This window comes from Notolabrus celidotus, chromosome 21, assembly GCF_009762535.1.
Source record: "Notolabrus celidotus isolate fNotCel1 chromosome 21, fNotCel1.pri, whole genome shotgun sequence".
NCBI classification, from domain to species: domain Eukaryota; kingdom Metazoa; phylum Chordata; class Actinopteri; order Labriformes; family Labridae; genus Notolabrus; species Notolabrus celidotus.
In genome coordinates, this window is record NC_048292.1 from 3,664,925 (window position 1) to 3,681,565 (window position 16,641).

Sequence of the window (16,641 nt, forward strand, 5' to 3'; positions counted from 1 at the left end):
GTACAAAAATACATATAAAATAGTGTATTTACATTTTTGTAAGGTGTTTGGCGTCAAATATTTTAAGGTCACATGAACTGAAGTTGTTTTTTGTAATCTCTGTGGAAACGTTTGCTACATGTATCAGCTACAGTTCCTCTAAATCTGAGAGACATTTAACTCTCGGATGTCTGCAGGTAGCAAAGGCTGGTTGATAACATTTCAAACCACATTTTTCCTGATAAATTTAAATATATTTATGCAGCCCTGTTTGATAGTGACCAGTTTAGCCCTTTCACTTTTTGCAGTTTCTAAGTGAAATTGTATCGAACTAAAGAGATATTGGACCAGTAAACGTTGCTCAGTGTCGGTGGGTGATGCAGCTTTCAGTGAGATACTGAGACCTTCAGTTAAATGTCTTTCTAAGTGTTTCAATGCAAATGTATCAAAAACAAAAGCACCAAATTAGTGAGAAGAACCAAAGTTCAGATGAATGAATGAATAAAAACAGTTTTATAAACATATCAACATAAGAAATGAAGTTCAACATGCTAACAAGGAGACTCTGAGGCGACACAGCTTCGTAGAAACTCTGAACAGACGTCTTGTTTCTTACAGAGGTGGCGTTGTCTCGACCCGGGGTCATTACGGCGTCTGAGGAGGTTTTGGCGAAGGACACGAACCTTGACTCTCAAAGCTTGCTGCTCTTCCCGGCCACTGCAAGGTAAGATATCACAGAGAGCAAACTCTTTAGAGGCATTATCATCATTTTGTCATAACTGAGCAGGTCATTTCATTATACCACAGGATGTACTGTGATCATAGGCAGAGATGTTTGACCCAGCGGGGTCAGGTGGTGGATTACGAAGCGTGAGAAGGGATGAGGCAAAAAACGGCACAATTTGAAAAACATTTATAAACCAGGGATTTGTAATACAGGATATTTCCTGACATATTTTCCATATTGCTTATTCTTATAGCATGCATTTGCACATCATTCACCCACTGCAACATCTTTAATGCCACCACATCAAGATCTGGAGTAAGGACTCAAGGTTTTCTCTGAAATCAGGAGTGCCATGCAAGAAAGCATGGATGTAGTCACTGATTTAGCTGAAGATAAAGATGCACAGCCATTATTGATCAATGCATCAGACTACTTCAATCACTGTACAGTTATGGATCCACCCTTAAAGGCATGACAGTGATCCTAAAGGCTGAAATCAGTGTCATCAAACAAACCGGTCGCTCGTTTTCCTGCAATCGTCCAAATCAAGGTTTCTCGTGATGGGTTTTCTTGAGATATCTGCCTTTTGTTTTCCCAAGATAAGGCATAAACATCTGTTCTCACATCATTACACTCTTTGTAATGTCCCTCCATTCATCATCTGTAAAACAAGACCTGTTTGGGTTCGTTGTAAAGCTGGAACCTACTCCAGATGTCACTGGGTGAAAGGTACAGGGAAGGCACTGGACAGGTTGCCAGTCTTATCAGAGTGTTGAAAGTTTACCTCTTCAGTATGAATCCAGCATCAACTGGAGGCCTGGATTACAAATTCAGCTTCTGGGACAAGACAATTGCAACAGATTCCAGTATTTGGAATATGGGAACTAAAAGTTAAGGACAGGACAAGCATTGATCCCTACCTTTACAATACTTAACAAAACTACCAAAACATTGTCAGACACCTGAACAACCACTCCAAGAACCATAATGTGTGTTCTTTATGAATCAATGTTTTGATGGTAGTAACAGGGAGCATGGTTTGTGCCTATGATCACAGTGTCTACCAAAGCATATGTAGTTGTTTACCTCTGAAAATGGGTAATCACCTGTATTTTCCTATTCGTCAGATGGGGGGTGGGTGAGGCAGAAGAGGAAGAAACATTGATGAAATGTAAAGTATGAGATTACAGTCACAAGGGGGGAGACAGTTAGCTCTCAGGAACTGTAATACTGTCTTATAGTGTTCATGATTGGAACCTTTAAATCCAGCAAAGACTCGGCTGGGAGTATTTTTTGCTTCATTCAGCAAAACTGGCATGTTTGTTGTTACGTCTGGATTTCTGATTGACTACTGAAACTGTTGGTAGGAACTTGGACTGCCTTTGGCTACCTGTGTCCCCCTCAAAACACATTTTCTGAAGATGATGTCGCTTGAGTTTTGTCGAGACTAGAGATGAGTGCATATAGTCAACCACACAAGCAACAGAATCACTAGGTAATAAAACAAATTGTTAATATTTCTTTATTGTAGGCCTGTAATGCCGTTCATAAGTTGTGTCTAAGTTGTAGTGCAGCCACCTGCAACTAGCCAGGGCTATAGCTCTAGTTAAAGACTACTTCCCTAATGATATAATGCTTTATCATCCAGATGTAAACGAGCACAGATAACCAGAACAGGCATGTGGACATCAACCTGTAAGGATGGTGCTAGCTCTTCTAGTGTTAGCCACACTTTGCAGGCCAATCTAACATCATTTACCTGCATAATCTGTGATCCTGTGTTTTATAAATTGTACTCAATTTGAACTTAATTTTTTCTTACCTTTAGACTACTCAGTTTGTCAGAATTTAAAGTTCTGTTGAAATTACCCTAAAATAAGTCGCTTTGGAACATCCCTAGTCAAGACAGCAAACTGATTTTACTGTTTTATAATAATTATGAAAATTAAGGATAATAGAATAGAATAGAATAGAATGTACTTTATTCATCCCCAAAGGGGGAAATTCAGATAATGTCTACTTCTGATCATACATTAAAGCTATGGTTGGTAGCCAGAGAAAACTAGCATGAATTTGAATGTAGCATTTCCTCAAGACGCCGTCTGACCCCTCCCCCGCTCCCCTCTGAGCTCCTCAAAAATGATGCCCCCACTCACATGCACGAGCACCGCTGATTGGCGACCATATGATGGTGACTGATTCAAAACCGGTCCTCAACACATGGTTTGTGTTTTTCACTATGTCAACTCATCAAAAACACAAACAAACATGAAATGTACGCTCTGCAGGAGGCGGGCAGAACGGCAGGACAGGATTTGATTGATTTCATAATTTGGCTCCTGATGGCGGTGATTGGTTGGTGTTTTCCCAGGTTTACTCCAGCTGTAGATAGCAGCTTTTTTTCACTCTTTTTTTAGGAACACATTATGTATTGATTGCCATCGGGACAGAAAGATCATTTCAACCAGTAAAACAAAAAGTGTATCTAAATCTGACTACCAACCCCAGCTTTAACACAAAACTGTATTTTGTAGTAGCAGACAATCACCACTGGGGGCAGACGTATTTTAAGTCTCCTAAACCGTGCCAGGTCCTGTGTTTTATACAAGTTTTAGGATATAATCCGTCAACAAAAACACTGACAGCTCTGAATAAAGGCCCTGCTTTGTTTGTCCTCATGTATTAAACATTCATTATCCTCATACTAGTGCTGTAGAAATGAAATGAAGGAGCCGTCATGAAATGTGGAGACGCTCCAATGGGTCCAATGACACAAACAAGAGCTTCAATGAATCAGAACAGTTATGTGTCCTTGTCACTGAAAGTAAAAAGGTGTTATTACCTCTCCCAGAGCGTGCCAGTGCGTGATGGGTTTCCGTGGATAAGCCAACATTTCATTCCAGTGATCTCGTCCAAGACCCTCTGCATCTGGGCCGGTGCGACACACACCAATCACCTCATTGTGTCCGACCCTGTGAGCAGAAAACACACTGTTAGGCTCATTTGAAAAGCTCACGGTGAAGCTAGTCACGAAGCAGAAGAGTAGATCCATATTTTACCAGACTTAGGTAAACAAAAGCATCAAGTGAAAGTGACTGAACCTTAGTGAATGACCTCTTCTGTGTAGAAGAGCTTTAAGGGGTGAGCTGTGTTGCATGCTGAACTCACCGATCGTAATCCATCACCATGATGGACAGACTGACTTGCTCCACGTTCTCCGGGGGAATGTCGAAGATGATGGCCTCGTTGTACACGGGGTTCAGCGTGCTTTTCTTGGTGGTTGTTTTCCGCTTCTTTAACCTCCGTCCATCACATATCAGGTAGACCTTCACGTACGGATCTGAGGAAACATGCTCACCATTATTTAACAGTCCATGTTTACCTTGAATTCATAAATAAACAGGATGATATAATGAATAAACAAACACTAGGGAAACGTTTCATCTAGCTCTATCCTCCCTCCAGCCTCTCTAAGTCTCCTCTCCGTTTCCATCCTAAGTGACCACCTGCTGTCTCATTTCAGCTCAGCTTGATTTATGGCCCATCTCGTGGTTTTGATGTGAGCCGCGTCTTATTTGCAGTCAGGTTACCTGAAGCTCCTGTGATGTCCATGGCTTTGAGGTTTCTGCATTTGATGACTGTTAGGGTCATTCTCCCGGCTGTGGGGAGGTAGCACAACGAGTACATGATCTCACCCAGGTCAACACTCTCCTAGAGGACAAAATAAGAAGAACAAGATGAGAAGCAGGGTTTTATTTTTCTCACCTGGAAAGAGAAGGAGTATTTGTCAGTATTACGTTATCTGACAACTGTTTAAAGCTCCTGTGAGGAGTTTTCATCTGGTTATAAAACAGACTGAAATCAATACTGATGTCTCTCTATGACCAATAGAAGCAAACTAGATCATCAGCGATGAGACTGACCATTTCTACATTGTTATCGTTAATGCCTGAAAGAGCAGCAGCAGGGTAGGTGTCAGACAAGACGATTTAAAGCACCCTGCACCCTTTCCACAGCTAACATTCTCAGTGTGTGATATATTTGACTGGGTGAGATTTGTTGTGAAAAGAACCGTGACTTGCACAAAAACAGGACAAAATCTGCCAGATTTGTCCACAGGGGGGCGCCAAAAACAACACCAAACCAAAGTTTCCAACAGGAGCTTTAATATTTGCAGTTAATGATTTGTTTTTTAGCCACTCCAGCTTCATTATGGTCATTTAGGTTTTGCCTATAACATATTTTGAAACCAAATGTTTCAACAATGAATCGATGGTTTGCCCTGAAATTTTGTACCAACATTTGCAGACACCAGAGGATGCATCCTAATTAGTTCACTCCAGCACCAAGACAACTTTTAAAGTTTTTTGATGACTTACAAAATATTTACAAAAACCTTGGTTAGCTTCATTTCCTTTGGGTTAACATTACAACTTTCTCCAAAGCATGGGGAACTGTTGGCCTAGCAGTTATGGACCTTGTTGCAGCGGTCACTGGTTCGACATCCAGCCTGGTTCATTTGCTGTTTTTATCTTGTGTGCATAATTTAGATTTATTGTGTACACTGTGCACAAGGTAATTCACTTTTTTCCTACAAGACAATAACTACTGTGATAGCTCTAAGCTCTAAGAAGTGGGCACAAGATAAGTTTTTTTGTATGCACAAGATAAAATGTTCACTTGTTAGAACTCTGGGGACTTAATATCATGTGTATCAGGTAAATGTAGCATTTTTGGCCTGGTTTACTAGTTAACAAAGTAAGTACTAATGCTAGAATATATCTATTAGAAATACATAGGGCTTTTTTAGATCTCAATATGAGGTCTATGGGGGCAAATATAAAGGCACATTAAAGCAGCCATGTGGGGATCAATGTAGCTGCAGACTGTTTGGATAATTAGTTCGGCTGAAGGTAGTCTGTTATCTTCAAAATCTCCTTGTTGCATGATTGAGTAATATAGGTGTGCTTAGTTTTAATATGACATAAAAAAGTCCAGACATGATATCAAGGGTGCTCACAAAAAAACAGAGTATCTGTCTTGAAATAGAAAACTCCAACTTTTACCTCGTCTAGTCTGAAAAGTTAGAAATCCATGGGCTGGCTGTAAAGCTGACTACGTAATTACTGCTGAGGGCTCAGAGGAAAAATATGTCTTTTCCAGTAAAATCATCTTTAGGATTAAAATCCTCTGCCAACAAACTTTTTGGAAAGCAACACATGTTGTTAAGTTATCTTTCATACACACATGTTATAAGAGCGATACAGCCGACTTCTTAAACTCAAGTATTAGTTTCCAAGTATCAGAAGCTGCCCTCAGGTGTGAAAGCACAGGAGGTAGTTTCAAGGTTAATCTACGGCCTGCAATTAGAGGAGGTGTTCTCTTCAAGCTACACTACATGAAGAAGGAAATGGCAAACATGAAGCTCTGCAGAGACAGGTATGAGTGCTTAAAAAATTAAACAGACATTTAACTCTAAATCAACAATTATCAACAATCAGGGCCTTTTTTCTTTACTGGATTAGACAGGGAACCAGTGACCTCTCCAACAAGGACTATGGCTTCTATACATGAGGTGCACTCAGAATGCTCAACGGTGATGAATCTTTAAAAGCAGAAATGTCCTGTTAATAATTTAACCATTGTGATTAAGGATGCCACAGTTCCCAATGTAATATTGAACCGTTCGGTGCTGCATCCACTGATCAATACACGCAGCTAGATGGCTTACATGCACGATATTTCTCTCTGTATTAGCTCTGTTTTTGAGTCCATGTGCTGGGATGAGAAAACTCCTCCCACCTGTAAATATCCAATCACTAAGCACTGAATATACATGATGTCACAGAAGGCGGAGTCACTGCGATCACATCCAATAAGTGGCTGAATATAGCATGAAGAACTGAGAGCACGGGGCACTAGTGGCCTAGCGGTCTAAGCGCCCCACATACAGAGGCTATAGTCCTCGTTGCAGGGGTTGCCGGTTCGATTCCCGGCTGGTTGACCATTTCCTGCATGTCTTCTCCCGCTCTCTACTCCCCACATTTCCTGTCTCTCTTCAGCTGTCCTATGAAATAAAGGCAAAAAGGCCAAAAAATATATATATATAAAAAAAAAAGAACTGAGAAGTGTTAGCGTTCAACCTGAATGCAGCAATAATGCAAAAAAACGTCTTAATAAAAGACTGAGGGATAATCTACGAATCAAGATGTTACTAGAGTTGACCAGTAGGTGGCACTCAGGTTCCATGCATGAAAAAGAAGTAGCTGTATATACGGGCATGTAGTAAAAGAAGAAAGGCAGTGCTACTAACGCTACCTAAGTTTATACATGGAGTTCATCGGTATGCAATAAAGAAGCATCTATATGAATCAGCCTGACAGATCTGCTGATCTTAGAGTGAGAGTTTCAGTGTCATCTAGCTGGATCTCTTTGAACCTGGCTCACCATGCTAACCTTCTTAACAAAGCCAACCTGGTCAGGACAGACAATGTGCAGAGTTTCAGCTTTAGATAGGTTAAAAAGTGCCGTCCTCTCATAAAGTATAACTTAAGAATGTTCTTTGTGATCAGTTGAGATCCTCAGCTGAAATATTATGTTCATAGAAACATTTGAAAATGTTATATTACATTAATAAAGCCACAAAACCGAAGCCGTGCAGTTACAGTAACACATCCTGTGTGCATCCCATTGTAGAGTCTCTGCATTCAGGTAGTACACACACACAGATACAGCATTATGCATACATTAATTTATATATCTTATATCATTTAACACACAAGGAATGTGTTTCAAAGGAAGGAGTTTTGTCTTGAAAGTTTTTTTCTCTTTAACTTCTACTTGTTCCTGTAAAATTCGTCTTAAATGCTGGAGAATAGGATACCAAAGCCTGGACTGTCTAGACCAGTCGTTGTTGCATCCCTGATTCCTATTAGACGTAAAGAATCAGCATTAGTTTGACTCTTAATTGAGGAATAACAAGATGATCGAAATTCAGTCTGCATACAAAACTAGATACAGGACTGTACTGTTTCTATTAAAGTTGATTACGTGTGTATCACAATGAAAACATCCACAGATAAAGCAGAGGCTCCTGACTGTGACGTAGGAGTGATGCATGAAGGGCTAAATAACCACCTCTCTTTTGAGCCAGAGCCCAAACCAGGACAAACTCCACCTGGCTCCAGCTGGACACCTTCTTTGTGCTAACATAGTGAAACCTGAGAACATACTGCGGCTGACAAAAGAAAAAAGTAGATCATTTATCTGTGGCTATATTTACTGGAGCGGTTTCTGGGAAATAAGCGTGGGTGTTTGGCTGATAAAAAACTTTCCCAAAGCCTTTATCGCCGTATAATTACACAATTTGTTCCACCTGCCGCGATTGTGGAACATTGCTGATGCATTCAGGCTCCTACAAGTGATTCAGTGCAATACTTCATGTTTAGACCTTAATCAAATCAGTTCCCATTCACAGTCTGTTTACCTGAATAATAACAGAGTTCTGGTGAGGGCTGAGGCACAAATGAGAAGATTTGGCTTTTAATAATCGTGAAAAACAACTCACCGTGGTTGCAGCATGAATGTCCTTCCACACCACCGCCTCCCTGGAAAGATCTGAGAGTTCAAAGAGGTTGTCCACCACCACCTCGCCAATCATATCGTGGCTGGTGAAGCGGTCGAAGTCGTACACGCTGAAGTGCAGCTTCCTGTTGCACACCTCATCGTACGCCACGGGGAAACAGAAAGCCTCGTCGAACACGGGGTTCAGGTTCTTACGGTGGACTCGTGTCTGGAACTTCTTCTTCCTCTCTGGCAGCAGGTAGATCTTCACGTACGGGTCGGAGGTGCCCGTGAAGTCTTTGGCAGGTAGGTCCAAGGCCTTGAGGATTCTCACCACCAGCGACTGCTCCTCGTAGTCGTACCGCAGCGAGAAGCTGAGCTTTCCACAAGTCTCTACGGGTTCTCTGACCTCGCCCTCTGAGTCCACAGACCTCTGCTTGTAGAGTTCTGGTTTTATTCTTCCGATGCTCACGGTGGAGGACTGGCGGAGAGGCACTTTGTCCATGCTGAAGTCAAAGCTGGTAACATTCATCTGACGGGGCAGGTGGCGCCGGAATGAGTTGTGCCTGTTGAAAAGGGAAAAGGGCGTAAAATGAGTAAATGTCTCAAGTGTCAGGATTATATTCAGGATCAGCTTTTAGAACTAGATCTACGTATTTAAGGGCCACACATGGAACATGGTCTGACATACAGCTTGAAGAATAACCTTTGATTGGTCTTTAGATTAAAGGAGCATTTCTGCTACCTGATATTCATCTGATGTACAGAAGCTGAGGCCTAGAGTGGCTCAAGCTTCCACTTTCACACTGTCTCTTGATGGCTTACTTTCCTTGTGCTTCATGAACATTGGTATGTAACACTTAAAATGCTCACAGGGACACGGCCAATGGTTCAACATGCCGGTGATGTCTTTTCCAGCCTGGGGAATGGGCCTAATATCTTAATAATGTGAATAACCCAAGGAAACTGACTTCCTTTGTAAGTTTGCATCTCTATCTTGCACAACAACATCCTGATATTGATCAGGATGTTCTTGTTTCTAGTATGATGGGTAAATCCAAAGACAACTCTTGGCAAAAGACACTTTTTGAAGCATATCTTCCAACGTTTCCCATTCATGTTGGTAAGTAATACCTAAGAATGCTTAAAATGATCTAGCCAATGATCTACAGTCTTAGAAAACCAGCTAATGTCAAGATCTGACAGCCTTGATTTTTTTTCTGTGACGTCTGAGTTTTGAAGCCTATGATGGTGGTCGCCATATTAGAAATACTGACTCACTCTTACTTTTGGTGCCTTCGAATGGGGTTGTGTTTCCCGTGTTCATGAGAAGACACCATATGAACACCCCCTCTCTTATGGTATTCACATCGTAGGTAGAACTTTTCTGAAAGCTCTAAGCTCCCGAGTTTTGATGTTCCAGAAGAATCCAGTTTTACTAACATTTAGTCATTTTTATTCATAGTTTTATTATATATTTGGTGAAAATGTTGGCTATACTGCAACATGTAATAGACCTAGGCTTCTTTTGCTCATGCAGTTGTACATTAAAGTTCTATTTCCAGTGGCCTCATTTTTCCCTAAGGTTAGCTTAAATTCCCTATGTTATCTAACAGATGGTATGGAGTCCATGTTGCTGTTGCCTAACAATGGTGTTACCATTCGGTTATCATTTGAACGTGGACATTACTTCACAAATTTACAAGTTCCATTGAAAGGAAGTGTTTCACTTGACCTAGCATGAGGCAAAGAGGTGGAGTTGAGACGGGCCTTTAGCCTCCTGTCAGTCAAATTAGCCACACCCCTAACTATGTAAAACTTGTAACCTTAATATCTTCAAAACTAATGAGTAATTAAAAAAATCACCCCTGTTTTTTGAACCATGCTGTCAACATGTTTATTTCTGCTTTAAAGATCAGCTTATTGAATGGGTGTGTATGCGGCTTCTATGGCTTTTGGAGCGAGCCTCTAGTGGATGCTTGAGGAGCTGCAATTTTTCCCACTTCCGCAATGGCTTCCTCTTTCAAGATCAGAGGTTGCCACGTCTTGAAAACCCAGAGAGACATGGTAATCAAACACACCTCTCTTTCTTCCTGAACAACTGCTTGATATTCACTTATTATTGAACCAAACTCATGATGGTTGTAGCCTCCACAAGGTTCAATACTAATGCAGCACTTGACTCTCTTAAGGAGTTTCTTTCAGTGAGCATTGGTTGGTCATACTTGAAATTGACCGAGCCAAATGAAAAAATATAAAATGCACCAGCTGAACGGCACAATCCCAAGACAGCACTTGACATTTTGAGGCATATCTTTCGGTTTGTTTGATGAACGTCGGTCATAAAGGTCAAAATGTTCACCAACACCTAGCTAATGATTCAACATGCCTGTGCTAGCCTTGACAGTCTGGTAAATTGGCGTAATGTGCCTTAAATCTCAACCCTAAAACCATGACATTGTAGAGAACCACTGGGACGATAAAACCCTCTTCTCTTTCATGCTGAAAGAACACATCCTGATAAACTATTAAAGGCCAGAATAGGCTGCATCTCCTACTGAGGATAAATCTCAAGGCAGCAATTACAAATACTGACTTTTGGAGGTGTTTCATACCTTAAAACACCAACAGAGACAGAGCCAATGATTTGAATGGCATGTAATGTTCTCAGATTGATGAATGAGATTGAATCTACCCCCAAAAACTTTGATAATGTAGACCCAAAACCCCAAAAGACTCAACAACAGTCTAACAAACTGTTTGTTCGATCTGGTTTAACCCTGAAGAAGAACCAAACAGTGACTGAAATAAACCCTAACAGACGAGCGTGATCAACTTAAATGTTTTCTTCATTATTTGTCATCAGTAAGAAATGAAAACCCACGGCCAGCATTTAGTTTCTGAGCCCTGAAACGAATCACCTGAATGCTGCAAATTTCTGTGAAGTTGACATCTTTGGAGAAAACCAACGCCAAGCCAATCTTGTCTCCTAGCAACTGGCCCTCCTCCTTGCTGACAGTAGGACAATCACAGCAATCTGACAGCCGCGGCACGAACGATACGCCAGAGGAAGCCGGGCTGGAAATGCAATACTAATATATTCATGTGTTGTGAACAACATGGAGAGCGGCATGTTGTCTTAAAGCTGGTGTGAACATTAGGAAGAGCAGCTGACTTATCTGCAAACGCTTAACACTTAGCCTGGACCTGGATGGGGAAGAGAAGACTTCTTTTGCACAGATGTTGATTTCTTTAAGCCTCTAATTTAATTTTAAACCATAACTTCAAATAAATCCACAGAGGATTACACAAAATCCAGAATTAACACCAGAGATAAAACCACTTCTTATTGCTTCCTTCCTCAGCGGCAGAGAATGTCACCACGAACAATAAAAGTTAAAGGTTATCTAAGCTCATGAAGAACTTTTTCTGCGTTCTCCTCTTTACTGAAGCTTGGGGAACAAATCTCTTTTGGCATTTCCCCAAAAGCTGATGCCGTCTGATCACATGATTTCAGCATTTTACAACAATGACTGGCTGATAAGAGGAAGAGAAGACTTCCTTTTAATTGCCAATTCCTTTTGGATTTGGTAGATTTCTAAAATCATGCTCAGATGGATTCTTGTCCCAAAACAGTCAGGAGAAAATCTCCAAACATCCTAAAAAACAGTGCCAGCATTTACTGGCTGATAAAAGAAGCTGGAAACATCAGTTACTGAAAGCTAAATGAAAATGTATAACCCAATCTAATGTGAGGATATGCCGCTCTAACTGCTCTTATAACCAGGCTGTGTTAAACACTTGATTCTGATTGTTCTAAACCTCAAAACATCTGGGATTAATTCTCAATAACAAAAGCTACACCAGAGACAACCTAATCACACACCACATCAAATCCACTGTCATATCTCACCTCTGCCTGTTGACACTGTGGCAAAAACATTCTCCTTTTCACTGAAGGGTCAAGAACACATATTTTTTGGCATTTCCCAAAGGCTTATGCAAGCTGAGTTCAGTATTTTACAACAGTGACTGGCTGATAAGAAGTAGAGCTTGCTGAAGACCTTCTTTTTAAATGCCCATTTCTTTTGGATTAAACAGATGAAACAAAAATAATTAAACAGAATTGATCATCTTTAGTCATATTCTGTCCAATGCAGAAGTAGTATCTGCATAGTTCCAGCTCTAATGTGAAGATATGCGGCTCTAACTGCTCCTATTACCTGGCTGTGTTGAATACTTGATTCTCATAGGTCAAAAGCTACACCAGAGACAACCTGATCACTTAGCCATTTCAAAAGCATACACAGAAACAGTCTGTCACATCTCAGCTCTGCCTGTGACACTGTGGCATAAATGATATGTTAGTCCACTAAGTTGATTAGGGATTGATGGGTGTCAATTTTTTTCTTGCAAATATACACTTCAATCAGATCCAAACTGGACTCTGCCTGCTCCACACTTCACAAGCCCAGCTTTGACCACTGAAATTATCAGTTGAATCTTATTTTCTCCAACAAGGAGGCTGATAAGATGGAAGCAGAACTGTTTTTGTTGTTGCTGTATTAATGAATCATATTTTCAAATAGATTTTAAATCAATATTTGGTGTCTGCATGTCTTTGGACGTGTAATAAGCAGGAAAATGTAGCAAGAACGAGACCTCTCCCGTCACCCTGTTGATGGGATTCAAATTTGCATAACCACCTGTTCACTATGCATCACCTCTTTGTTAGATAAGATCATATTTATAGGGGGGTTGGAATAACTAAAAGCAATTTTAAGATGTCACATTGAGGTCTTTTGAGTTTTTCGTGCATGTTTCTGATTTCTCCTAAACAAAACAGATTCAATAGATATTGAATATAGAAGTTCGTAGCAGCTTGATCACTGTCCCTATAGGCCTGCAGCTGAACCATTCAATGAACAAATGTTAGAAATGACACTGAAGGGGCTTCATTTGGGAATGCTCAGATCATCTCTTATTTCTTTTTGTTTTGATGCTTTATTCATAGGGTTGCAAAATTCAGGGAATTTTCAAAGTTGGAAACTTTCCATGGGGGCAAATGGGAATAAACCGTGAATTTACTGAATTGAAGGTTGGCTCTTAATAGGGAACTTCAATATAGTTGGGAAAAATATATTTTAGCATAATCCTGACTAAAACAACCAGATTTCATGCAAGTACAGTTGAATATCTATGCTATTCCTCAATCACATGCACATAGCACACTGCTTACTGCAGGGCTATAGAGACCACGCCCCCTACATGCACTGTGCATTCCTCCATCACGTGCACACACGATTTCTAGAATCCTGGACTACAAGTTTGAGCCCAGAACACAAGACTATTGAAGCCACACATTTGAGCCTGTGGACACAAAGTGAAGTCAGTTTTGATGATATTATGTGTTAATATATTTAACACATTTAGTGTATGGTAGTAATGTTTAACAAAACAAATATTTATGCTTGATATGACACCTTTCCTTTAAATTACCCTCAATTCCCATAATTCCCATGGAAAGTTTACAATTTGGAATATTTCCAAAATTCCCCAGCTTAACTTCCCCTACTAGAAACTTTCCACCCCTTTGCAACCCTATTTATTCATAATCAAGCTTCAGGGTGTTGCTCATCAACTTTGTCCTCCAGAGAGGGAGCAATGAGTAAAATCAGAAATCACTAAAGAGTGGGAGTGAGGATAGGGACAGTGGGCGTTGTAGTCTTCGACCTTGCCTCTCTGCACCCCTGGTGGGTGTGTTATTTATGGAGACATTTGTCCCCATTTGAGCTTAATTAACGAGCCTTTAACGACAGACCAAGGCCACTGTCAATAACGTCTTCCTCTGAGAAAGTGAGCGCAGCTGCCCGGTGCGTCTCCTTAGAAAGCAGCCCGGCCGCCATGACAGCTCCCACCCTACAGCACTGCTAATTATGGACGTTGTAGTTTAACCACAGTGCTGGAAAACAAAGAGAAGCAAGAGCAGGGTTGGTTAATTACACGGGCTGCTTCCCCTTGGTAACCATAGCAGTTTGACTCACGCGTACAGGAGATTATAGGGTTCGCACCGCGGCGAGGAGATGTGTGGCTGCCCTTGCTGACGAGCCTTCAGGAGGAGATTTTTTTTCAGACAATGAAAGTGACACAGTGTTCAACGTGTGACTGCGTTTCAAGGGCAGCAGCCGGTCAGTGATGCTTTGCATGACACGTGCCAAACCACCTCAAGGACATTGGCGACTCTGTCACGATCTGCCAGGACTATGAGGGCATCATTGTTATGTGAGGGGGGGAAACAAACCAAAATGGGCTCAAAATGCTACCATTGTGCTGCAAATGACAGCCTCAGGGATTTAAAACAACATGATGATGGTGATGTCCTCTCTAAAGGACTGCAGTGGGTTCATGTAGGGTACCTTGAGGAGGAGGTTGGCTCAGTGGTCTGCCTCTGGATCTTCGCCTGCTGGCTGAGCTTCTCCCTCAGGGCCGTTTGGACCTCCGCAGGGATGTCTGGAGACGTCTGGCTGATCTTCATGGCCGCCTCCAGGAGCTTCACAGTGCTCCGCCCGTTCATCTTCACCTCCAGAGGGTACTTCTTCTCCGCCTCCGCTGCTTTACACTCGTTAGCCAGAGACGAGTTTGGCTGCGGGGCCTCGGGGAAACCCACTCGGAGGCCATTTTCAGCGTGGGCTGTCAGAGTCTTGCTCCTCCAAAGTGGCCAGCACAGCTTCCAAAAGACAAAGAGAGAGACTACCAACAGGGCGAGGCCACAGAAACCCACGACCACAGCTAGGAGACTAATAGAGATGTCTACGTGTAACCATGGGAGGAGGAGGAGGAGGAGGAGGAGGAGGAGGAGGGGGGACCGAGACACAGGAGAAAAGGACAGAGATGCAAGCAAAGGGACAAAATATGACGGACAAACATGCAAGGGAAAAAAGAGAAAAGAGGAGAGAAGGCAAGCTGTAAGAAAGAAGAGGCAGCATATGCACCTGTTTGATAAAGCAGGACAGTGAAAGTCATTTAAAACCTCTGCATTGAGAGAACACATGACTACAGAGAGAGGTCTCCCATCTGCTCACACATTATCTGCTTCAGGTGAATTATTCATGGGAAGTTTGCTAAAAAAAACAAGGTCATAAAATATATCCCCAGACTATGAGAGACACAGAGGAAGCTGAGGAGAGGAGAGACTTCTCACTCAGAAGCAGCCTCAGTCTATCTCCCACCTGTTGCTACTCCATCAGTCTGCACTGAGCTGCAGCAAGATGCGTAACAGGTAGAGAAACATGTTCACAGCTGATCCAAATGATGAAATACAGGAAACTTTGTGCTGTTTTAAAGTTTGAACAAAGGAAAGCACAGGTTTATACTTCTATAAAAAGACTCTGAGGCTCTGTTTCTCTCAGAGGATGAAACTAAAGTGATGTTTTTGAGGGAAACGAGTAAGAAAAGGACTTCTCTGTATTTACCTGCGTGTCCTTTACCTTGTATGGAGTTATCCAGTGGAAATATATCCGCACATTTCTCCCTGTCCACGTGTCCCGTGAGACAAAGCTCCGTGATGATCTGGAGAGCCCTTTGGCACAAGGTGATGCTGTCCTCCGTCCGGACACTCATGTCTCTCCTGTTAAGCCATTGCACGCCGGAGGAGCCAGGAGGGCGGCGGTTCATCTGTGCACCTGGTTAGTCCTGCTCCTCGGAGTGCAGCCTGTCCGCGGGAGAGAGGCGCGCTGCGTCCTGATGGTCCTGATGGTCCTGATGGTCCTGATCCATAACGAGCGCGCAACGAGGATGGACTATTCTGGTGAGACGCGCGCGCTGCTGCTGCTGCTGTGGAGAGATGGAGTCCAACCCTCGATGTGTCCAACAGTGATGCGCATCAGGTTGCTGGTGTGAACTGTCAGTTGGTGTGAACTGTCAGTTGGTGGCAGGCACGGAGTTACTTTTTCTCGTAGCATCGAGAGAGTTCCCCGTGTGTGTGTGTGTGTGTGTGTGTGTGTGTGTTTGGGTGTGTGTGTGTGTGTCTCCGCCTCTCGTTCAGCACATGCTGCTTTACTGACTGCACTCCTCCCAGCCCCCAACAGCTCTTTCTTTGTCTGCTGAGATCCTAGGAGTATATAGAAGATCAAAGATGTGTTTATATGTCTGAAATTTTAGTTTGCATTTGGAAAAATATGTAAAAGCATCAGAAACCCTTAATTTAGCACCTGTAGCAGACACTGCTCTCGTCCACATTGTAATATTTCCATGCGGATTGTTTTTCCTGTCCTCTTTTTATAATATTAACAGATACCTGACCAACTGTAGATCATTCAGGATTCAATTTTACACATCCAGTTTGCACTTTTCCTTCAGAAAGTATTGCAACA

The 16,641-nt window shown here is 42.0% G+C and overlaps 1 protein-coding gene across 2 annotated transcripts; it reads right to left on the reverse strand.

Moving 5' to 3' along the window:
- Positions 1–495: 495 nt before the first annotated feature.
- syt10 (synaptotagmin X) lies at positions 496–16,340 on the reverse strand. Of its 2 annotated transcripts, XM_034673138.1 has the most exons (8): positions 15,742–16,340; positions 14,686–15,079; positions 8,274–8,835; positions 4,297–4,417; positions 3,875–4,046; positions 3,549–3,678; positions 1,793–1,822; positions 496–696 (listed from the first exon to the last, which is right to left on the reverse strand). In XM_034673138.1, exons 1-8 carry the CDS (start codon positions 15,941–15,943, stop codon positions 625–627), a joined length of 1,683 nt encoding a protein of 560 aa, XP_034529029.1. In that variant the 5' UTR covers positions 15,944–16,340; the 3' UTR covers positions 496–624. The 2 variants fall into 2 exon arrangements, with proteins under 2 accessions (XP_034529029.1, XP_034529028.1); XM_034673137.1 differs by lacking the exon at positions 1,793–1,822.
- Between the last annotated feature and the right edge of the window lie 301 nt (positions 16,341–16,641).